At 50.0% G+C, this 24,874-nt stretch overlaps 1 protein-coding gene across 4 annotated transcripts in view; it reads left to right on the top strand.

Moving 5' to 3' along the window:
• LOC112267028 (BCAS3 microtubule associated cell migration factor) overlaps nucleotides 1-24,874 on the top strand; it is a 354,308-nt gene that overhangs the window by 36,191 nt on the left and 293,243 nt on the right. For 3 of the 4 annotated variants that reach the window (XM_042297357.1, XM_042297359.1, XM_042297360.1), the window contains exons 10-13: nucleotides 6,529-6,605; nucleotides 7,128-7,211; nucleotides 8,964-9,137; nucleotides 12,514-12,607. In XM_042297357.1, the coding sequence (XP_042153291.1) occupies nucleotides 6,529-6,605; nucleotides 7,128-7,211; nucleotides 8,964-9,137; nucleotides 12,514-12,607 (429 nt within the window). The remainder of the gene's footprint in view (nucleotides 1-6,528; nucleotides 6,606-7,127; nucleotides 7,212-8,963; nucleotides 9,138-12,513; nucleotides 12,608-24,874) is intronic. The other variant, XM_042297358.1, reaches the window with a different exon arrangement.

Below are 24,874 nucleotides of genomic sequence, written 5' to 3'. Positions count from 1 at the left end.
GCCACTGCTCCAAAAACGCCATTAAAAGGCAATAGTATGGTTTGCAACTGCACATGGGGACAAAGATCATACTTTTTGGAGAAATGTCCTCTGGTCCGATGAAACAAAATATAACTGTTTGGCCATAATGACTATCGTTATGTTTGGAGGAAAAAGGGGAGGCTTGCAAGCCGAAGAACACCATCCCAACCGTGAAGCACGGGGGTGGCAGCATCATGTTGTGGAGGTGCTTTGCTGCAGGAGGGACTGGTGTACTTCACAAAATAGACGGCATGATGAGGCAGAAAAATGATGTGGATATATTGAAGCAACATCTAAAATCGTCAGTCAGGAAGTTAAAGCTTGGTCGCAAATGGGTCTTCCAAATGGACAATGACCCCAAGCTTACTTCCAAAGTTGTGTCAAAATGGCTGAAGGACAACAAAGTCAAGGTATTGGAGTGGCCATCACAAAGCCCTGACCTCAATCTTAGAGAAAATGTGTGGGCAGAACTGAACAAGCGCGTGTGAGAAAGGAGGGCTACAAACCTGACTCAGTTCCACCAGCTCTGTCAGGAGGAATGGGCCAAAATTCACCCAACTTATTGTGGGAAGCTTGTGGAAGGCTACCTGGAACGTTTGACCCAAGTTAAACAATTTAAAGGCAATGCTACCAAATACAAATTGAGTGAATGTAAACTTCTGACCCACTGAGATTGTGATGAAAGAAATAAAGGCTAAAATAAATCATTCTCTCTACTATTATTCTGACATTTCACATTCTTAAAATAAAGTGGTGAGCCTAACTGCCTTAAGACGGGGAATTTTTACTAGGATTAAATGTGAATAACTGAATTTAAATGTGTTTGGCTAAGGTGTATGTAAACGTCCGACTTCAACTGTACGTAGTCACTTTGGGGATGACATCATCAGTGCACTTATTAATGAAGCCAATGACTTATGTAGTGTACTCCTCAATGCCATCTTAGGAATCCCGGAACATACTCCAGTCTGTGCTAGAAAAACAGTCCTTTAGCTTAGCATCTGCTTCATCTGAAAAATTGTTTATTGATCGAGTCACTGGTGCTTCCTGCTTTAATTTTTGCCTGTAAGCAGGAATCAGGAGGATAGAATTATGGTCAAATTTGCCTAATGGAGGACGAGGGAGAGCTTTGTATGCATCTCTGTGTGTGGATACAGGTGGTCCAGAGTTTTTTATTATGATTTTTCCTCCCCCCATTTGGTTGCACATTTAACATGCTGATAGAAATATGGTAAGACGGATTTAAGTTTCCCTGAATTAAAGTCCCCGGCCACTAGGAGCGCCGCCTCTGGATGAGCGTTTCCCTGTTTGCTTATGGCCTCTTTACAGCTCATTGAGTGTGGTCTTAGTGCCAACCTCGGTCTGTGGTGGTATGTAGACAGCTACGATTAATACAGATGAAAAGTCTTTAGGTAGATAGTGTGGTCTACAGCTTATCATGAGATACTCTACCTCAGGTGAGCAAAACCTTGAGACGTCATTAGATGTTGTTCACCAGCTGTTATTTACAAGAATACATAGTCCGCCACCCCTTCTCTTACCAGACGCCGCTGTTCTATTCTGTTCTATCCTGCTGATACACACACACTTCTTATCACCACGATCACACACACGCATGCATGCACTCTCACTCGCACACATACAAGGTGTACACACACACACAGTAGACCAGTGGATACAGTTATTAGTACTCACAGATGCATCTACTCTTCAGTGAAATCAATGGACATATCATCTTGGAACAGATGCTCTGTCCTGTGTCGATCTCTGTGTACATCTGTGGGAACACTGAAGCCATATAGCCACCCACTAACAGTTGCACCAACACAGCCAGTCGCACCAACACACAGAGCCAGCCCAGTCACGTAACACATCAGCATTTCCACACAAACATCCCATCACCAGAAGACAAGCAGGTCTGTCACGCTGGTATCACCCAGCCCAAACAACCAACTGAAGACCGGTACGGGCAGCGTTTACCTCACCATTCACAAACCACCAAACCAGCACAACGTTTCGACCAAGTCTTTGAAACAGGTCTAAACTGTTTAACTGAAACTTAATGGTAGAGCATGCTGGAGTCCCTCTGGTAGCGTAGCACATATCAACATCTCTGAGTGTGTTTATAGCATGTTTACAACTCAACATCATATAGCTACACTACCTACCTAGGTTGTGTTCAGAAGGCACTGAAGGAGATAAAACATTTTGAAAAGGAATGAAACTGGGTGGTATCGTACTAGTACAATAAGACTGCTCATTGGGTTGTTTTGCTCATTTGTGCCCAACTGAACATGACCCCTGGACAGTGCAGGATGACGTGAAACATTCTTTGTAACAAGGCCATTGCTGTCTGCAGACAGTAAACAAACTGCTGTTAGGAGAATATGTTCTTAATGCTTTGTCTGTTCTGCCTGCCTTTCCCCTCTATGTCTGGCTGGCAGGGCCACAGGACAATGACTATAGTCAATCACTGTTAATCGCTCTGAATGATGCTTCATCCTTGTAAAATGGAGATGTCTTTGGGGAGGAAGAACAGCAACACAGGCGTCCTGTAATGTGGGTTGTTTTAAGTTGTTGCTTGTCTTTAGAGTGTTGTGGACTGGGGATGAGGTAGGTCTGTATGTGTGGAGATGTGAGGTTTGGGTTGGTGTTTCCCCTTTTTCTCCCTCAAATGTTTTCATCTTTCTTTCTTCAGCCCTCTGCATTTTCTTTCCTCTGTTCACCTCAGCCTTTTCCCCTCTCCCCTTCTCTCCCTCTTCTCTCTCTGTCCTTTCCTCTCTCCCCTTCTCTCCCTCTATTCTCTCTCTGTCCTTTCCTCTCTCCCCTTCTCTCCTTATATCCTCTCTCTCTGTCTCTATTTCCTCTCTTTCTCTCCCTCTATTCTCTCTCTGTCCTTTCCTCCTCTCTCCCCTTCTCTCCCTCTATTCTCTCTCTGTCCTTTCCTCTCTCCCCTTCTCTCCCTCTTCTCTCTCTGTCCTTTCCTCTCTCCCCTTCTCTCCCTCTTCTCTCTCTATGTCCTTTCCCTTCTCCCCTTCTCTCCCTCTATTCTCTCTCTATTCCTTTCCTCTCTCCCCTTCTCTCCCTCTATTCTCTCTCTCTGTCCTTTCCCCTCTCCCCTTCTCTCCCTCTATTCTCTCTCTCTGTCCTTTCCCCTCTCCCCTTCTCTCCCTCTATTATCTCTCTCTGTCCTTTCTTCTCTCCCCCTCTATTCTCTCTCTCTGTCCTTTCCTCTCTCCCCTTCTCTCCCTCTATTCTCTCTCTTTGTCCTTTCCCCTCTCCCCCTTCTCTCCCTCTATTCTCTCTCTGTCCTTTCCTCTCTCCCTCTTCTCCCCCTCTATTCTCTCTCTGTCCTTTCCCTCTCTCCCTTCTGTCCCTCTATTCTCTCTCTGTCCTTTCCTCTCTCCCCTTCTCTCCTTATATCCTCTCTCTCTGTCCTTTCCTCTCTCCCCTTCTCTCCCTCTATTCTCTCTCTGTCCTTTCCTCTCCCCCTTCTCTCCCTCTATTCTCTCTCTGTCCTTTCCCCTCTCTCCTTCTCTCCCTCGATTCTCTCTCTCTGTCCTTTCCCCTCTCTCCTTCTCTCCCTCTATTCTCTCTCTCTGTCCTTTCCCCTCTCCCCTTCTCTCCCTCTTCTCCCTCTCTCTGTCCTTTCCCCTCTCCCCTTCTCTCCCTCTTCTCTCTGTCCTTTCTCTCCCCTTCTTCCTCTCTCTCCCTTCTCTCCCTCTATTCTCTCTCTGTCCTTTCCTCTCTCCCCTTCTCTCCTTATATCCTCTCTCTCTGTCCTTTCCTCTCTCCCCTTCTCTCCCTCTATTCTCTCTCTCTGTCCTTTCCTCTCTCCCCTTTCTCCCTCTATTGTCTCTCTCTGTCCTTTCCCTCTCTCCTTTCCCCTCTCCCCTTCTCTCCCTCTATTCTCTCTATGTCCTTTCCTCTCTCCTTATTCTCTCTGTCCTCTCCCCCTTCTCTCCCTCTATTCTCTCTCTCTTTCCTTTCCTCCCTCTATTCTCTCCTGTCCTTTCCTCTTCCTTCTCCTCTATTCTCTCTCTGTCCTTTCCTCTCTCCCCTTCTCTCCCTCTATCTCTCTCTCTGTCCTTTCCTCTCTCCCCTTCTCTCCCTCTATTCTCTCTCTCTCTTTCCCCTCCTTTCCTCTCTCCCCTTCTCTCCCTCTATTCTCTTCTCTGTCCTTTCCCTCTATTGTCTCTCTCTGTCCTTTCCCCTCTCCCTGTCTTCTCTCCCTCTATTCTCTCTATGTCCTTTCCTCTCTCCCCTTCTCTCCCTCTTCTTCTCTCTGTCTTTCTGTCCCCTTCTCTTTCCCTATTCTCTCTCCCTTCTCTTCCTCCCCCTATTCTCTCTCTGTCCTTTCCTCTCTCCTTCTCTCCCTCTATTCTCTCTGTCCTTTCCTCTCTCCCCTTCTCTCCTAATATCCTCTCTCTCTGTCCTTTCCTCTCTCCCCTTCTCTCCTCTATATCCTCTCTCCCCTTCTGTCCTTTCCTCTCTCCCCTTCTCTCCCTTCTATTCTATTCTCTCTCTCTGTCCTTTCCTCTCTCCCCTTCTCTCCCTTCTCTCTCTCTCTGTCCTTTCCCCTCTCCCCTTCTCTCCCTCTTCTCTCTCTGTCCTTTCCTCTCTCCCCTTCTCTCCCTCTATTCTCTCTCTCTGTCCTTTCCCCTCTCCCCTTCTCTCCCTCTTCTCTCTGTCCTTTCCCCTCTCTCCTTCTCTCCCTCTATTCTCTCTCTCCTTTCCTTTCCCCTTCTCTCCCTCTTCTCTCTCTCTGTCCTTTCCCCTTTCCCTTCTCTCCCTCTTCTCTCTCTCTCTGTCCTTTCCCCTCTCCCCTTCTCTTCTCTCCTGTCTTCTCTCTCTGTCCTTTCCTCTCTCCCTTTCCTTCTCTCCCTCTATTCTCTCTCTGTCCTTTCCTCTCTCCCCTTCTCTCCCTCTATTCTCTCTCTGTCCTTTCCTCTCTCCCCTTCTCTCCCTTTATTCTCTCTCTATGTCCTTTCCTCTCTCCCCTTCTCTCCCTCTATTCTCTCTCTATGTCCTTTCCTCTAATCCCCCTTCCTCTCCTCTCTCTCCCTTTTATGTCTTTTCTCTATTACAATCTCTTGTCTCGTCCTCTCTTCCCCCTCTACTCTTCCTTTTTTCTCTCTTCCTCTCTCCTCTCCTCCCCCTCTTTCCACACAGGATGTGTCAGCACATGTTGTCTCACTGCCTGGGCTGAGTGGGTCGTTCTCCCCCAGCCTTGGAGAGCCAACAAAAGGCTGTAGCATTGTGGCTAACCTCAAGTCCTATTCACCCCGCGCCTCCCAGCCTCGACTCTTCTGAACACTAAATTACTGTCTGACTCCCCATCTCATCTGCCCCCTGAGCAGTACATTATGTCAGCCAAACCCCTCTCCCTTTGCCTCCATGCACTCACATGACCTCATATTGGTGTCTGTGCTTATTCTTGTACGTGTCTGTATATGAGATGTGTATTTGTACTGTTATGTTCGTTTATAGAGGTGTGTGTGTGTGTGTGTGTGTGCGCAAACAAGCGTATTTGTCCTAGTTGCTCTCTGCGTGCATTTAAGTCCGTATCCATCATGACTCCCTCTCATGTTTACAGACATATTTGTGAGTAGTGGTGAATCCTGTGTGATGGTTGATGTGCTGTGCAGAACTGGGTTTATAAAAAAAAATATATATACTATTTGTAATCTTTCAAATACCTTGAGCGTTTGCTTTAGCCTGCTGGCGTGCCCGACGGGCAGGTTCAGACATTTTGGAACTAATATGTTGGTCTATCAAGCCAGACAAGCTTAATCAAGCACAGATAAAGTTTTTGAACCCAGGTCTGGTGCTGTGTGGCCATTGACTCCAGTGTGTGCGTGCCTGTATTTAGTTAATTACTACTCATCGTCATGTCTAGTGTGACATGACTGTTTACATCAACATCTGTGTGAGTGGGTGGACACATTTGTTCTTGTTTATACTGATAGCTGATCCTCTTGTGAATTTATGGGCCTTTTGTCCTCATCTTCTGTGTGTGTGTTGACGTCCATTGTATTTATGCAGAGGTTTTGTGTTTCTTTTTACTTAGAGCCACATTATGACCTCATGCGTTCTGTGGCACCCTATAAAGTGGGAATGGCTCCTGTCTGATTGACTGGCAGACAGACTGATCCCTATGGGGACTACTACTAAAGCAAGCAAGCCCATACAGACACACACACTCATACACAGTGATCCACTTTCCCCTCTCAAACACATTAAGGCTTTAAGAGAGACCGAGGCACTCTCGGAGGAGAGGATCTCCGACTCCTGAAGCACATATCCACAGCAGCATTCACTGTTTCACAACTTCTAAAAGGGAACATGTTGTTGATACGCAGGTCTGATTTTTCCACCTTGATTGGTATATATTAAATGTTTTTTGTGTGACTGTGTTGTCAGCCCCAGTTGTGTATCCAGTTTGTTCTGCGGCTGAAGGGAATGGGTTGTACCTTCAATAACTGTACGTTTCCTCCTGTGTTTCAGGCTGCTTTCCCTGTCCGGGCCCCAACCTAAACCCCATAGCACTGGGAGGACGCTGGCTAGCCTACGCTGAGAACAAGGTAGAACACACACACTGAATATACACACACCCATCCATCACGGATGTACTTATCACAACACCATATTTACAATCCTCAAATTCATTTTTTACTTTAGCTCTTTAATCTCTCAGTTCAACTCATTCCAAGAAGAGACCACTAGAAATGATAACATCTGAAAACCAACAGATGTAGGGTTTTTTATGTCCATTTAATAGGATTTTTGTATTTTCCAAAAGCAGGTCCACTCTACGCACTCTTGCAATAGATTTAATAGATAATTGTGTCTGGTAGTTGTCTGATTATGCTCGGCCACTCAAGTAATTGACAGATGGGTCACTGACTACTATAAGCTTCTCTGTTCCTTAAGAATAGAGTAGGTCTGGGATGGATGGATGGATCCCAGGAAATAGACAGTGGGATAGGAGAGGTTTTTAATGTGCTGACCCTCATATTCTGTTCCTGGTTGGCCTCAGCTGCAGGAGGAGGATAATCATCTATTTCTTATCTGTTTTCCTCTCTGTCTCTCTGTCTCCCCCCCAGTTAATCCGGTGTCACCAGTCTCGAGGCGGTGCCTGCGGGGACAATGCCCAGTCTTACACAGCTACAGTCATCAGCGCTGCTAAAGTAAGTGAAACACAAACACTCACACCTCCCTCCACCCAAGTGGTTGGAATAATATCATCTGTACATTTCTGAGAAGTGATATAGGATCCACCTTGGCTTTCCCCTGTGAGTCAGACACCGTTATGAGACTATACATCATAACCCAGACACAGGCCTTGAGAGTCTGAGCATCTTAACTAATTTCTGTCGTCCTTGTGTGTGTCTGTAGGGGGTTCCATCCTGTACTGTACTGCAATATGGGACACAGCCCCTGTAATAGTCCTCTCAGCTGGAGAGCACCGCCAGGCTACACTACCCTAACTGCTAAGCCCTTTGATACCAAGCTGAATTTATACCCCTCGGCTCTGTTGATGTAGCGGCTGAGCTAACCTGCGCTACTAGCCTAGCGCAGCACTCTCCTCATAAGGTTCCAGTCTCCGGTCTTAGCCAGGCCCCCAAAGGGGAACCCTAATTGATTTATGAAGACCCCTCGGGTCAGAGTTATTCCCATGGTCTACTACCCCTCTCTCTCCTTAATGAGCGCTAACGGCTAGCGTGATGAAGTCCCATTAGCTGCTAATGGCGGTATACATCAAAAAGAGCAGTGGCGGCAGCGCTAAAGTGTTAGCCTGGCTAGCGGAGGGAGGGGGAAACGAGGTTAAGGGCATCCCGATATGCAGACGGATTGTCTGCGGCCGCCGTTGAGAACTATATATTATAATCTCAATATTTTCACGCCCGCCCGCCCTCCCCTCCTCCGGTCTACAACGCGACACAGACTAAGTGCTTCTGTCCAGAGACTTGGAAGGCGAGAGGGGGTGTAGAGGGAGCACTAAGGGGAGTATTTCCTAGCCTTTTATAGGAAATAACATTTTATAGCAGCGCATAATTCCAGCTGTATTATTATAATTCCTCATACTAATCACTGGAATATAAACATAAAGCAAACCTGCTCGTTGTCTGACTGTGTGATGCTCTTAATCAGTGTGGCAGCTCCTCGCCAGGGTGTCTGACTTAAACACACCTCTGTGGCAAGGGCCAGGCTCAGAGAAATGGATAGGGCTGCTGAAGTGGAGTCCATCTCCCTGCTACACTGTCCTGAGCTAATGGAGTCAGTGTACTGTGTGTGTGTCAGCACAAAGGGGCCCCGGAGAACCTAATCAGGCATGCAGGCCAGGCAGCGCTGTCAATACCGCGTGGCGCCTCGCATTTGTTGGGTCTATGCATCACACACCCCCTCACTTGGCGACCCCACGTAGCCCACTAACAGACTGGTGTGTGTAAATTGCTCGGAGCCGCATCAATAATGAAACAGGGCGTTTGGCTCCTAATTGATCAACACTAATGTGTTTTCTAATCACTGCAGTGTGAGGTTTTAGTGCTAGTCCAAACAGGAGCCATTGATCTGTGTAGGGCTGAGGGGGAGACTGGGGAGGAGAGACTGGTGGCAGACACTCGGCTCCTGCTGTTTCAGCACTCCACATCATCATCATCAGCAGCTGTTAGCGTTGAGCAAATAGCCGTCTCTCTCTCACTCATAGTCATGCATAGACACAGTCATTCTATATTGATCAACACTCCTCTCCCAGCTCCACATAGTCAAACACAGACTTACTGGTGTCTTCTTTATTGGAAGTGTCTCTAGTTGTTTTATGACGACGAGCCCAATCTGATGTTTGTTTCCTGCTATTCTCCACCTCCTCCCTCTCTCCTCACCTCCCCCTCTTTATATGCGTTTCTCTCCCTCCCCCTTCCCCCTGTCGTTCTGGTTAGACCCTAAAGACTGGTCTCACCATGGTGGGGAAGGTGGTGACCCAGCTAGCTGGTACTCTACCCACTGGCGCCCCCGACGAGGAGGGTGCTACCCCCCACAGCACCACCCGCCGAAGCCCCCATGCCCCCGGAGTAATCACCGTCATTGACACACACAACGTCGGAGAGGGACAGGTATGTGTGATCACAAAGTCATAGACCCTGGCTCTCCAACAGTGTTCCATCCCCTTCTGAAGTAACTGTCAGAAAATATACACGTTCTGCAACCAGAAATAGGAATGGACGAAGGAATGCGACACGATGTGAAGTTAGAACGATCTTGTGGGAGAGGTAGAAGTACTACTGTGTGTCTTTGGGTTATGGACCATGGCTCCCCAAAAGTGTTATCGCTTTCTGAAGTAATGTTGAAGAATTGTACAAAGCAAAACATACAGTGTAGGTATTGGTTGGTTTTTGTGTACGTAATAATCCTACAGGGGTTCTTGTTTGAACAATAATTCTCACCTGATGATGGTGTCATCACTACCTTATAAATGGGCCCAACCTATCTCTGCCACTGGCTGCTAGATACATCATGGTAATGAGTCTCTTCCTGCTTTTGGCACATGTCCCAGGTGAAGGCCAGGTCATAGAAATGAAATGAACCACATTAATTCTTTCTCTTTAAGTTACATAAATCCACATATTGTCTTAGCACAGCTGTTCTTAGTTTGCCCCAAACTGAACTCTGTCTCTAGACATTCTCTCATCAGAGTGAGAAGTGTTTTTTACTGGTGCGTTGTGGGACACCAGAAAACATTCCCAGGTGTCCATTTCCTTGTACAGTGTCTTTAACAGAGTGTCACATTTACTGGGCCACAGCCCTACATATTAACACGTCTCACATACAACGCCCGTTTACACCCTCAGGCTCAATCAGAACAGATTCTCTCTCCTCTCTTCCCTCCCTCCTTTTTCTTGTCCTTTCTGACCTCCGTAAATACACCTTTGGGTTTTGTGGTGCGGTGAGAAACCTCCCAGGTTAAACCTTTTTTATCCTCTGCTAGAGCAAGCACAGGAGCCCACCCCACACCCCACACACGCACCTGACAGTACCTCGGGGCCTAAGGTGGGATTTATTTAGCTTGCTCACATATTTTCACATCTCGGCCTTTGCCACAGCGCCAGCTTTTTTAAGCAGTGTGGAGACTAAATGAATGCACTGCTCATCATCAGCAGTGACCTCACAAGATGCCTGTATCCGTCCTCTGTCTGCCACGCTCCTCTCTTCCTAGCTCCCTTAGTGCAAATGAAAGGGTGCCTGTGTAATGCTCACACGATATTTGGCTATGGTCGCTCTGTATGAGGGCATAAGGCTACTATAAATCCGTACTGTGCCTTTATTGCAGTACGCTGTATGCCAGTGCTGTGTGTGTGTCTGTGTGCCTGGATGTGTTTGTGTGTGTGTTCATGTACCTCAGTTTCCTGAGGGCTCCTCCAGACCGGGGATAAAGCCTGCAGAAGCAGGTCTGTACTGTGTCCCCGGCCAGTATACAGTAACCCTACACTACACATAAACACAGTTCGAGGAGGGAGAGAGGAGAGGAGGGATGGGAGGGAGAGAGGAGAGGAGAGGAGAGGAGAGGAGAGAGGAGAGGAGAGGAGAGAGAGAGGAGAGGAGAGGAGAGGAGAGGAGAGGAGGAGGAGGGATGGGAGGGAGAGAGGAGAGGAGAGGAGAGGAGAGGAGAGGAGGGAGGAGGGATGGGAGGAGGAGGAGGGAGGGATGGGAGGGAGAGAGAAGAGGAGGGATGAGAGGGAGAGAGGAGAGGAAGGATGGGAGGGAGAGAGAAGAGGAGGGATGGGAGGGAGAGAGGAGAGGAGGGATGGGAGGGAGAGAGGAGGGATGGGAGGGAGAGAGGAGAGGAGGGATGGGAGGGAGAGAGGAGGGATGGGAGGGAGAGAGGAGAGGAGGGATGGGAGGGAGAGAGGAGAGGAGGGATGGGAGGGAGAGAGGAGAGGAGGGATGGGAGGGAGAGGGAGAGGAGGGATGGGAGGGAGGAGGAGAGGAGGGATGGGAGGGAGAGAGAGAAGAGGAGGGATGAGAGGGAGAGAGGAGAGGAGGGATGGGAGGGAGAGAGGAGGGATGGGAGGGAGGGAGGGAGGGAGAGAGAGAGGAGAGGAGGGATGGGAGGGAGGGAGGGAGGAGAGAGAGAGGAGAGGAGGGATGGGAGGGAGGGAGAGGAGGGAGGGATGGGAGGGAGAGAGGAGGGATGGGAGGGAGGGAGAGGAGAGGATGGATGGGAGGGAGGGAGGGAGAGGAGGGATGGGAGGGAGAGGAGGGATGGGAGGGAGAGAGAGGGAGGGAGGGAGAGGAGGGATGGGAGGGAGAGGAGAGGAGGGATGGGAGGGAGAGAGGAGAGGAGGGATGGGAGAGAGAGAGGAGAGGAGGGAGGGAGGGAGGGAGGGAGGGAGAGAGGAGGGATGGGAGGGAGGGAGAGAGGAGAGGAGGGATGGGAGAGAGAGAGAGGAGGGATGAGAGGAGGGATGGGAGGGAGGGAGGAGAGGAGGGATGGGAGGGAGGGAGAATTGTTGTGACCAGGTAATGGCATTGTTTTCTTGCCACATCACTCACCTAGTTTGTTGACCCCTTTGTTGGAAGTGGTGACCCCTCTTTAACACACTCACTCACTCACTCACTCACTCACTCCTCCTGTATAATAGGTTTACTCTCCAGAGGTAGCCCCGACACTAATTTTCAGTTTCAAAGGGCTTCGGCAGGATTCCCTCACAGAACAACATTGTGTGCCTCCGACGTAATAAAATGGGTCTGGTTTATGTCACCCTTTTTCCTTGTTCTTTTCATTTTCCTCCTCTCTCTCCCTCCAGTCCAGTCTGGAAAAAAAGGCTCAGTTGATCTTGGAGGTTGTTTTGTGTTTGGACTGACTCCTATTAAAACTAATGCAACACTAGACCAGATTTATCACTATGAGACTGACCTCTCTCTCCCTCACTCCTCTCTGTCTCTCTTACTCCTTCCCTGGACTCATGTCTGGGCTTAGTTATAATCTGTTCAAGACCAGGGACGTTTACACACACACACAGAGCCCCTGGTCTGAGAACAGAATCATACGCAGCAGCACTGTATTTATTTTGAACAGTCGGAGGACTTTGAGCTTAGCTACTGGTCTGAGATCAGTCTTTTGTCATTCCAGTCTTAGTTGTCATGCAGCACATGAAGACAGATGGCAGGTACAGTGCTGCGGTGACATTGTAGAACGAGAGACCAAGACCAGAGATTGTGAACAATCCTCTCTCTGGTGTTAATTTTGATGATTGCTAATTACATCCACAAGGTGGCAATGCTCTTTACCAGTGGGATTGTAACATATTAATTCTCCATTATTTTACTTACAGCAAGAAGCTACAAGAAGTCCATGTGTTAGAAGTTGAAAGTCCATCTCTGTGTAGAGTCTGTGGTGAATGTCTCTGTGTGTGTGTGTGTGTGTGTGTGTGTGTGTGTGTGTGTGTGTGTGTGTGTGTGTGTGTGTGTGTGTTCGTTCGTTCGTTCCAGGTCCTGGTGAGTGAGGACTCAGATGGAGAGGGAGTGGTGGCCCACTTCCCAGCCCATGACAAACCCATATCCTGCATGGCATTCAACCCCAGCGGTAAGGAGACAGCTCACTGCAACACACACACAGGCATACACACCAAAAGTATTTATTTTGGATGTAAAGAATGCTAATCCGAAAAGGCGGAATTCGAAGGCACATTTTGGCAATCCATCCGTAGTGAAGAAAGTTGAGGGAGGAACAATTTTTATGTTAGTGTGAACCCACGTGAAGGGAACACAACCTCCCTGTCCCCGTCTTAACCTCTTCTGTAGGACTCCATGGTGTCCCCCCCTCTTAACCTCTTCTGTAGTACTCCAGGGTGTCCCCCTCTTAACCTCTTCTGTAGGACTCCATGGTGTCCCCCTCTTAACCTCTTCTGTACCTCTTCCTCTTCTGTAGGACTACCCCCTCCAGGGTGTCCCCCACTCTTCCCCGTCTTACCTCTTCTGTAGGACTCCAGGGTGTCCCCCTCTTAACCTCTTCTGTAGGACTCCAGGGTGTCCCTCTTCTGTAGGACCTCTTAACCTCTTCTGTAGGACTCCAGGGTGTCCCCCTCTTAACCTCTTCTGTAGGACTCCAGGGTGTCCCCCTTAACCTCTTCTAAGGACTCTCTTCTGTAGGACTCTAGGGTGTCCCCCTCCAGGGTGTCCCCCTCTTAACCTCTTCTGTAGGACTCCAGGGTGTCCCCCTCTTAACCTCTTCTATAGTACTCCGGACTCTTCTGTAGGACTCCGGTGTCCCCCTCTTAACCTCTTCTGTAGGACTCCAGGGTGTCCCCCCCTCTTAACCTCTTCTGTAGGACTCCAGGGTGTCCCCCTCTTAACCTCTTCTGTAGGACTCCAGGGTGTCCCCCCTCTTAACCTCTTCTGTAGGACTCCAGGGTGTCCCCCTCTTAACCTCTTCTGTAGGACCTCTTCTGTAGGACTCCAGGGTGTCCCCCCTTAACCTCTTCTGTAGGACTCCAGGGTGTCTTCCTCTTCTGTAGGACTCCAGGGTGTCCCCCTCTTAACCTCTTCTGTAGGACTCCAGGGTGTCCCCCCCCTCTTAACCTCTCTTCTGTAGGACTCCAGGGTGTCCCCCTCTTAACCTCTTCTGTAGGACTCCAGGGTGTCCCCCCCTCTTAACCTCTTCTGTAGGACTCCAGGGTGTCCCCCCTCTTAACCTCTTAACATCTTCTGTAGGACTCCAGGGTGTCCCCCTCTTAACCTCTTCTGTAGGACTCCAGGGTGTCCCCCTCTTAACCTCTTCTGTAGGACTCCAGGGTGTCCCCCTTAACCTCTTCTGTAGGACTCTCTTCTCTTCTGTAGGACTCCAGGGTGTCCCCCTCTTAACCTCTTCTGTAGGACTCCAGGGTGTCCCCTCCAGGGTGTCTTAACCTCTTCTGTAGGACTCCAGGGTGTCCCCCTCTCTAACCTCTTCTGTAGGACTCCAGGGTGTCCCCCTCTTAACCTCTTCTGTAGGACTCTAGGGTGTCCCCCTCTTAACCTCTTCTGTAGGACTCCAGGGTGTCCCCCCTCTTAACCTCTTCTGTAGGACTCCAGGGTGTCCCCCTTAACCTCTTCTGTAGGACCTCTTCTGTAGGACTCCAGGGTGTCCCCCTCTTAACCTCTTCTGTAGGACTCCAGGGTGTCCCCCCTTAACCTCTTCTGTAGGACTCTAGGGTGTCCCCCCCTCTTAACCTCTTCTATAGGACTCTAGGGTGTCCCCCCTCAGAAGAGGTTAAGAGGGGGGGGACCCCTGGAGTCCTACAGAAGAGGTTAAGAGGGGGGACCCTGGAGTCCTACAGAAGAGGTTAAGAGGGGGGGACACCCTGGAGTCCTACAGAAGAGGTTAAGAGGGGGACACCCTGGAGTCCTACAGAAGAGGTTAAGAGGGGGGGGCCCTGGAGTCCTACAGAAGAGGTTAAGAGGGGGGACGGCCCTGGAGTCCTACAGAAGAGGTTAAGAGTGGGGGACGGCCCTGGAGTCCTACAGAAGAGGTTTTAAGAGTGGGGGACACCCTGGAGTCCTACAGAAGAGGTTAAGAGTGGGGGACACCCTGGAGTCCTACAGAAGAGGTTAAGAGGGGGGACACCCTGGAGTCCTACAGAAGAGGTTAAGAGGGGGACACCCTGGAGTCCTACAGAAGAGGTTAAGAGGGGGACACCCTGGAGTCCTACAGAAGAGGTTAAGAGGGGGACACCCTGGAGTCCTACAGAAGAGGTTAAGAGGGGGACACCCTGGAGTCCTACAGAAGAGGTTAAGAGGGGGGACACCCTGGAGTCCTACAGAAGAGGTTAAGAGGGGGACACCCTGGAGTCCTACAGAAGAGGTTAAGAGGGGGACACCCTGGAGTCCTACAGAAGAGGTTAAGAGGGGGACACCCTGGAGTCCTACAGAAGAGGTTAAGAGGGGGGGACACCCTGGAGTCCTACAGAAGAGGTTAAGAGGGGGACACCCTGGAGTCCTACAGAAGAGGTTAAGAGGGGGGACACCCTGGAGTCCTACAGAAGAGGTTAAGAGGGGGATACACCTGGAGTCCTACAGAAGAGGTTAAGAGGGGGGACACCCTGGAGTCCTACAGAAGAGGTTAAGAGGGGGACACCCTGGAGTCCTACAGAAGAGGTTAAGAGGGGGACACCCTGGAGTCCTACAGAAGAGGTTAAGAGGGGGATACCCTGGAGTCCTACAGAAGAGGTTAAGAGGGGGACACCCTGGAGTCCTACAGAAGAGGTTAAGAGGGGGGACACCCTGGAGTCCTACAGAAGAGGTTAAGAGGGGGACACCCTGGAGTCCTACAGAAGAGGTTAAGAGGGGGACACCCTGGAGTCCTACAGAAGAGGTTAAGAGGGGGACACCCTGGAGTCCTACAGAAGAGGTTAAGAGGGGGACACCCTGGAGTCCTACAGAAGAGGTTAAGAGGGGGACACCCTGGAGTCCTACAGAAGAGGTTAAGAGGGGGACACCCTGGAGTCCTACAGAAGAGGTTAAGAGGGGGGACACCCTGGAGTCCTACAGAAGAGGTTAAGAGGGGGGACACCCTGGAGTCCTACAGAAGAGGTTAAGAGGGGGACACCCTGGAGTCCTACAGAAGAGGTTAAGAGGGGGACACCCTGGAGTCCTACAGAAGAGGTTAAGAGGGGGACACCCTGGAGTCCTACAGAAGAGGTTAAGAGGGGGACACCCTGGAGTCCTACAGAAGAGGTTAAGAGGGGGGACACCCTGGAGTCCTACAGAAGAGGTTAAGAGGGGGACACCCTGGAGTCCTACAGAAGAGGTTAAGAGGGGGACACCCTGGAGTCCTACAGAAGAGGTTAAGAGGGGGACACCCTGGAGTCCTACAGAAGAGGTTAAGAGGGGGACACCCTGGAGTCCTACAGAAGAGGTTAAGAGGGGGACACCCTGGAGTCCTACAGAAGAGGTTAAGAGGGGGACACCCTGGAGTCCTACAGAAGAGGTTAAGAGGGGGACACCCTGGAGTCCTACAGAAGAGGTTAAGAGGGGGACACCCTGGAGTCCTACAGAAGAGGTTAAGAGGGGGATACCCTGGAGTCCTACAGAAGAGGTTAAGAGGGGGACACCCTGGAGTCCTACAGAAGAGGTTAAGAGGGGGACACCCTGGAGTCCTACAGAAGAGGTTAAGAGGGGGGACACCCTGGAGTCCTACAGAAGAGGTTAAGAGGGGGACACCCTGGAGTCCTACAGAAGAGGTTAAGAGGGGGACACCCTGGAGTCCTACAGAAGAGGTTAAGAGGGGGACACCCTGGAGTCCTACAGAAGAGGTTAAGAGGGGGACACCCTGGAGTCCTACAGAAGAGGTTAAGAGGGGGACACCCTGGAGTCCTACAGAAGAGGTTAAGAGGGGGACACCTGGAGTCCTACAGAAGAGGTTAAGAGGGGGACACCCTGGAGTCCTACAGAAGAGGTTTTAAGAGGGGGACGGCCCTGGAGTCCTACAGAAGAGGTTTTAAGAGTGGGGGACACCCTGGAGTCCTACAGAAGAGGTTAAGAGTGGGGACACCCTGGAGTCCTACAGAAGAGGTTAAGAGGGGGGACACCCTGGAGTCCTACAGAAGAGGTTAAGAGGGGGGACACCCTGGAGTCCTACAGAAGAGGTTAAGAGGGGGACACCCTGGAGTCCTACAGAAGAGGTTAAGAGGGGGACACCCTGGAGTCCTACAGAAGAGGTTAAGAGGGGGACACCCTGGAGTCCTACAGAAGAGGTTAAGAGGGGGACACCCTGGAGTCCTACAGAAGAGGTTAAGAGGGGGACACCCTGGAGTCCTACAGAAGAGGTTAAGAGGGGGGATACCCTGGAGTCCTACAGAAGAGGTTAAGAGGGGGACACCCTGGAGTCCTACAGAAGAGGTTAAGAGGGGGACACCCTGGAGTCCTACAGAAGAGGTTAAGAGTGGGGGACACCCTGGAGTCCTACAGAAGAGGTTAAGAGGGGGACACCCTGGAGTCCTACAGAAGAGGTTAAGAGGGGGATACCCTGGAGTCCTACAGAAGAGGTTAAGAGGGGGGACACCCTGGAGTCCTACAGAAGAGGTTAAGGGGGGACTCCAGGGTGTCCCCCTCTTAACCTCTTCTGTAGGACTCCAGGGTGTCCCCCTTAACCTCCTCTTAACCTCTTCTGTAGGACTCCAGGGTGTCCCCCTCTTAACCTCTTCTGTAGGACTCCAGGGTGTACCCCTCTTAACTCTTCTGTAGGACTCCAGGGTGTCCCCCCTCTTAACCTCTTCTGTAGGACTCCAGGGTGTCCCCCCTCTTAACCTCTTCTGTAGGACTCCAGGGTGTCCCCCCTCTTAACCTCTTCTGTAGGACTCCAGGGTGTCCCCTCTTCTGTAACTCTCCCCCTTTAACCTCTTCTGTAGTACCTCCAGGGTGTCCCCCTCTTAACCTCTTCTGTAGGACTCAAGGGTGTCCCCCCTCTTAACCTCTTCTGTAGGACTCCAGGGTGTCCCCCCCTCTTAACCTCTTCTGTAGGACTCCAGGGTGTCCCCCCCTCTTAACCTCTTCTGTAGGAGTGCGGTGGATAGGGCCTGTGAAGTGGGGATGTATGTATCTGTTTTAGAACAATGGTAGTCAGTGGGGCCGGTGCCTGAAGGTGCATCCTCTCACCTGCAGTCAACACACAATGGAATTGGCTCCATCAAGTAGGCCCTGCAGTGACAATGACACTTCATCCCACTGTGGGAGAGTGACAACAACCATGCATTGATATGTGAAGACACACACACACACCGGGGCACTCCCTCTGTGTTTCTGTGGCCACACTCACTCACAGTCAGGCCTTAATGTTGGTCCGACACCAGTTTTAGGTGTGTGAGGTGTTGAATTATGCCACTCTCCTCACAACAGAAGAGGTTATGTTGCTCTCCTCAATTGCTAACTAGCATTAGTACAGTGACTGGATGACTATGGTAATTGCTGGCATGCTAGTACATACAGTACCATAGACTTCCAGCCGTTGCGCTAACGCTAGTTAGCATTGGCTCACAAAACTACCTCCAAACTTCCTTCATACTGGATGCAGTGTGTGTGTGTGTGTGTGTGTTCCAGTTTTACCCAGAGTGCCGCGGATACTTCCTTACCTCAATCTACACCAAATGATTTTGCTCTGGCTTCTTCCCACCTTTATGGATTGTTCTCCCCGGAAATAAAGGCACCACATGGTCTGTGTGGAGGAGCAGCTAATAAAGTAGCTGCTGAGTGATGATGCTTACTGTGACCTCCAGTCTCTCGTAGGAATCCTTCACATGACTCTGGCCTCTGCTTCAGACCTGACTAGACTGCACCCCCCAGGGAAAAGGCTTACATTTTATAACACACACACACCTATTTTTAGTAACACACATTTACCACCTTTATACATGAACTAAGTGTATACCTTTATACACATACACACCCTCAATCAATGACTTACAAACACACAGACTAAACCTTGCACACATTGACAATGCGTGTGACAATAAATCCCCAACACGCACACACTGATGCATTAGATCTTCACATCCGCTCGCGTCACACACAATGCGCACAATCACTCTGACATGGCACACACAGTAATCACCCACACATACATAGCGTGCTCTCCAAGCAGGTAAATACCACATTTAATTTAGGATTGCCTCTTGGAGGTTTAGCAGAGCTGCTGTTTGGCCATTACAGAACAACTCTTACCTCTCGTCATGTCCTCTTGCCCTGGCCTGAATGACCTGTCCAATCTGTAGGGGGCGCCCTTGGTTTACCTTGACAACCTAAAGTTGACTCAGCGACCTTTGGCCTATAAGTGTTTGTGTGTGGAGCTGGATTGATCAGGAGATAAAAGCAGGGGTCCCACCGTTCTGGCCAACCGCTCAGCAACAGGCCGGCAACCGTGACCACTTTCATCTTTACGACCATACCATAGAAGAAAAAGTCCTGTCAATAGTAACAGCCTGAATATACACAGTGGCTACATCCTAAGTGTCCATTACAAACACAACCCCCCCTCCCGCCACATGGGTGCGTTACCACCTCATTTATGCCAGCCCAAACCTGATGAACCTTAAGTGTTTTGAATTATGATGTTGTCGGGGTGCCCCAAAAAGTAAAAGTACCCCCAAAAGCCACGGTTCTTTCTCTTTTTTTCCACCTTAACGAGGTCAGGGTGAAAGTGTGTGTGTGTGAGCAGCAGCAGCGTAGTCCTCCACGCTGTAATTTAGGAGCCTTTCATCATTAAGCCTCATGATCAAAACAACTGCCACTTTGGTCTCTAAATCCGCCTGCTTTAGAGTATCAGAGAGCGAGGGGAGCCCCTTGGTCACCCAGGATTGCAGGCCAGTCTCGGCTTGCTCTGAATTAACTGCACAGAGAGAGCAAGAGAAGAAAACCCAGAAAAACCTCTCACTCTACCGTAGGTCCTTCAGTCCCATGGCTCCTTCGAACAGTGGTCAAGTTAACCCCAAAAACCACCAGAGCCAGTATGAAACAATGCTATGACTCGACAGCTCAGTGACTGGTCCTGAAAAGCCCAACAAGTCCAACCCAAGAAGCATGACGCAACAAACCCCATAGAACTGCTTGTGTATGTTGGAGTGACTACAGAGACAGCAGAGTGGTTATGGGGTGACTGGTCTGGCACCCTGTCCTGGCTGTGTGGCGTTCAGAGGTTCTATTCCTAGTGGTGTAATTAGAGGTTAGGATGCTGCTCTGTTGAAGGCCGTTGTGAAGCTACACATATACCCCCTTTACCAGCTGTGAGCTGGTTTACTCACTTCCCTCCTCTCCTTCACCCTTTCACTACAGCCCGTCTCTCCTTCACCCTTTCACTACAGCCCGCCTCTCCTTCACCCTTTCACTACAGCCCGCCTCTCCTTCACCTCACCCCTCGCACTTCACATCATCTTGACTTGATTATTAGCCAAGATCCTCAAGGTTAAAATGACATGACTGTTTTAACGATAGGGCCTGTGAAACAGTGTGTGTGGAGGGTGGTTTGATTAAAGTGTGATGGCGTCAGTAAGGCTGTGTGCAGTGTATGATTAGGTGGTGGGACATGAGACACTCTCCCTCCCTTTCTCTCGCGGTCTGTAATTCCTCTCAATCACGCCACTGATAAGAATCTTGGAATCTGTTCCTCCATGGAAGATTAGTTCAGCGTTGCTCGCTCATTTACAGGAGCTCAACCTCCCAACAGCTCTTAAAGGGACACACACGTCTTGTTCAATAAAAACACAATGTTACTATTCTACAAGCTTTATTGGCTCACCTAACTAACCTCACACCTCTTAAATATCTACTAAGCCTTGGTAAATGAGGCTAGAACTCATCTCCAGCCACACTGCGTAGCCCAATAAAGCCCAGCCCATATTTTGTAACACATCATAATGAATAGCCTAGTGAATAGATAATAGAAACATGGAAAGTGCCAAGCAGCTGTGTGTCATGATGAAGAACAGTCACTGTGGTGTCATAACTCCTTACACCTCATTGATGTGTGAGAGAGAGTCAGGCCTTCACCCCAACACCCAGCTAACCCACACCACATATGCTGAACACGATGGAAACACCCCACAGAGACTGCCTCCACACCCCCAGCCCACTCATTTAGCCTGCAACGAGTTGTCTATACACAGCAAGCAATTAGCACTCCCCTCGTGGCTGTATCTTCACGTTATGGGAAGTGGTGCTTTTTATTTTGTCGCCTTTTTGACCACTCTCATTTAGCAAGATGTGCAGCTGTGTTTGAGTGTGTGTGTTTTACCCAGTAGTAGGGCTGTCCGTCCACCATGGACCGATCACAGAAGATTAAACCCAGAGGGGGTCAGTGCCCTTTCCTGCCCTGACACACACGCACCTACCCATGCCACCCATGCCACGCCCAGGGAGTCATGGCTTCAGTAAAGTGCCACTGTCCTCCTGGCTACATGAGCTCTATGTCGTAATGGCATTATGTAAAGCTGATGATCTATAGATTTTTCCCCAGCGAGCTCTGTTATAATCAATGTAATTCTCTTCCTTTCTCTCTGTCTCTCTCACTTTCTCTATCGCTCCCTCTGTCTCTTTTATATCCCTCCCTCTGTTTTGAGCTGTTAAAATCTCCCAGGGTAATGATTTAGTATGTTCCCACTGTGACTGTCTCCTGTCTGTCCAACTGCAGCCAGCCCATTGTGCTTTTAAAAGAAGAATGTAGTTGCATACGCCTTCCTGAGCCAGTTTTGTTTTGAAGAGGTCGTCTACAGTCCTGTAATGAAAGGCTACACAAATTGGATACATAGCTGTAACAGTTAATTGTCCTCTGCTTTTGTGTACAGTGTGTGTCTGTATATGGTGTGTGTCTGTATATGGTGTGTGTACAGTGTTTAGTGTGTGTGTACAGTTTGTAGTGTGTGTGTACAGTGTGTAGTACATTGTACAGTGTAGTCTTAAGTGCTTGATAAATTTGCAGAGCCAACAGTCCTATCCTCGGCCTCCCTTTAGTGCATCTGTCATCTGTATGGCCAGTTGGATGTCGACCTCCCTTTAGTACAGTCATCTGTATGGCCAGTTGGACGTCGACCTCCCTTTAGTGCAGTTATCTGTATGGCCAGTTGGACGTCGACCTCCCTTTAGTGCAGTCATCTGTATGGCCAGTTGGACGTCGACCTCCCTTTAGTGCAGTCATCTGTATGGCCAGTTGGACGTCGACCTCCCTTTAGTGCAGTCATCTGTATGGCCAGTTGGACGTCGACCTCCCTTTAGTGCAGTCATCTGTATGGCCAGTTGGACGTCGACCTCCCTTTAGTGCAGTCATCTGTATGGCCAGTTGGACGTCGACCTCGCTGACGCTCTCCTACTGTTTGTCCAAGACGCTGTAAAACCACTGCTGCCTGTCCGCCTGCTTGTCCGCCTGCTCGTCCGCCTGCTCGTCCGCCTGCCTGTCTGCCTGCCTGTCTGCCTGCCTGCCTGCTCTCTGCCTGCTCGTCTGCCTGCTCGTCTGCCTGCTCGTCTGCCTGCTCGTCTGCCTGCTCGTCTGCCTGCTCGTCTGCCTGCTCGTCTGCCTGCTCGTCTGCCTGCTCTCTGCCTGCTCGTCTGCCTGCTCGTCTGCCTGCTCGTCTGCCTGCTCGTCTGCCTGCTCGTCTGCCTGCTCGTCTGCCTGCTCGTCTGCCTGCTCGTCTGCCTGCTCGTCTGCCTGCTCGTCTGCCTGCTCGTCTGCCTGCTCGTCCGCCTGCCTGTCTGCCTGCTCGTCCGCCTGCCTGTCTGCCTGCTCTTCTGCCTGACTGTCTGCCTGCTCGCCTGCCTGCTCGCCTGCCTGCTCGCCTGCCTGCTCGCCTGCCTAGCCGCCTGCCTGCCTGTCTGCCTGCTCGCCTGCCTGCCTGTCTGCCTGCTCTTCTGCCTGACTGTCTGCCTGCTCTTCTGCCTGACTGTCTGCCTGCTCGCCTGCCTGCTCTCCTGCCTAGCCGCCTGCCTGTCCGCCTGCACGCCTGCCTGCTCGCCTGCCTGTCTGCCTGCTCGCCTGCCTGCCCACTGCAGCTATTTTTATGGTGTTTCCATACTAGGTAGTAAAAAGCATCTGCACCGTCTTGGGAAGTCAGGGCCTCAGACCTGGGCTATAAAACCTCAAGGAGATCAGAGAGAGGAAGCACAAAAGAGAGAGAGAAATAGAGATGGAGAGGAAAAGAGAGAGGGGAAAAGAGAGCGGGCTGGCTAGGCCAGAGACCAACTGTGCTCAAGGTCTCAGTGGAGACTTCAGACCCCGCTCCAAACACCCCATCCCACACAGTCCAGGCACCTCAGGCTCTGCTGTTGAGTCATCCACAACCCACACACACAACAACACGCAACGCTGTGGAACTTTTTATAGAGTGGTGGGGAGGTTCTGATCTGTCCACTCTGATTTCATTTGGGGCTTTATGTTTCACAGAATTTAAGTCCACTTTGTGGACACACTGTATTTGGTGCTGTGTTCACAAGATCCATTAAACAAAGACACAAATTGTTCGAAGAGCCTCTTCCTTCCAAACCCCCTTCCGTCACCGGCAGGCACCACAGACCAGCGTGACACCTTATCTGCGGTAGCGAATGTTTGAGGGGATTCATTAGTTAACAGAAACACTCTGAGAAATAAAAGACAACATTTAAATGGAGGTTAGAGATTACAGCCCCCTGTCTGTTCACAGAGAAACTGATTAAAGCTTCTCATCAGTACTCTCTCCTTCCCTCCCTCCCTCCACAGTCCCCCTCTCTTTATCTGCAGAGTCTGACCAATTCGTTTGGGGCTTTTAAACATGACAACAAAAGGCTGCTGTTATTGCCTGCTCTTAGCTGCTGGGAGAATGTGTTTTATCTGTCTGCCTGTTATGACCCAAACCATGAGAGAGGCAGGATTAAAATAATAAGGGTATCCCCCAAATGACACCCTATTCCCTATATAGTGCACCACTTTAGACCAGGGCCCATAGGCTTATTAATGAACCATGAAGTGAGGTTTAGTCATGATGGATTTAGGAATGTTTCGTGTTTGTGGTAGAAAGAAGGTGCAAACGTTTCATTTAGGCTGGAGAAGGGAAGTACAAAGATGTAAATGTTCCATGCGCTGACGATGGATTGAGAATGATTGAATTTGCAGTGCATTCAGCACACTAACAGAAGGCGCTAACGTCTCTTCATTTGTGGAGGAGTGTGATATGTGATATGCAAGCAGTCCATAATTGTGGCGCTAGTTTGAGTTCTTTTAGTTGAACAGAGTGGTCTGACGGTATAAGTATTTGGCTCAAATAGCACATTATTCCCTACATAGTGCACTACTTTTGACCAAAATCATGGTCAAAAGAAGTGCACTATATAGGGAGTTAGATTCCATTTGGTACGCTGGCTAACTCCAACATCTCACTTCTGCCCCCGCCACGCTTCATGAACTTGACCGCGGGCGGCACACTCCTCCCTCTGTGAGTCGGTGTGACTTGAAAGCGGCAGGTTTCACCTTGTAAAGAACAGGAAGAAAGAGTCAACCATCTTAATATTAAGCTAATTGCAGCCTGTTGGCGATGGTTAGTCAGCCATTTTCAATCTATTCCTATCTGAGAGCGAGGGAGAGCTGCACAGCTCGCTGGTGGTCTGGCTGGGAAGCAGAAAGAAACACACTCCTCTGTTTCACTCCACCGTAGATCAAATGAACCATAACTATTTTCCTCCCTCTCTTTCTCCCTCCATCTCTTTCTCACTCCCTCCATCTCTCCCTCCCTCACTCCCTCTCTTTCTCCCTCCATCTCTTTCTCCCTCCATCTCTCCCTCCCTCCATCTCTCCCTCCCTCCCTCCATCTCTCCCTCCCTCCCTCTCTTTCTCCCTCCCTCCCTCCTTTCTCCCTCCCTCCATCTCTCCATCTCCCATCCATCTCTCCCTCCATCTCTCCCTCCATCTCTCCCTCCATCTCTCCCTCCATCTCTCCCTCCATCTCCCCTCCATCTCTCCCTCCCTCCATCTCTCCCTCCCTCCATCTTCCCTCCCTCCTTTCTCCCTCCATCTCTCCCTCCCTCCATCTCTCCCTCCATCTCTTTCTCCCTCCATCTCTCCCTCCCTCCATCTCTCCCTCCCTCCATCTCTCCCTCCCTCCTCCGCCTATTGGTTGGATTATGGATGTGGTTGATGGAGTTAAGAGTGTTGGAGAAACCAGTCCAAGCCAGAGCGGCCACAGCAGTGTCGCACTGTGCCATGCTCTGGTCTCATCTCCTCTGGTCGACTCTGTGCATCTCAAATGGCACACTATTCCCTATTTTTATTAAACCTTTATTTAACTAGGCAAGTCAGTTAAGAACAAATTATGATTTACAATGCAATTATTATTTTCCTTGTGCAAAATTATATTTTTCCAATTTC

The sequence above is a fragment of the Oncorhynchus tshawytscha genome, linkage group LG14, assembly GCF_018296145.1.
Source record: "Oncorhynchus tshawytscha isolate Ot180627B linkage group LG14, Otsh_v2.0, whole genome shotgun sequence".
In the NCBI taxonomy this organism is placed as follows: Eukaryota; Metazoa; Chordata; class Actinopteri; order Salmoniformes; family Salmonidae; genus Oncorhynchus; species Oncorhynchus tshawytscha.
This window is presented reverse-complemented; position numbering and strand designations above follow the sequence as displayed.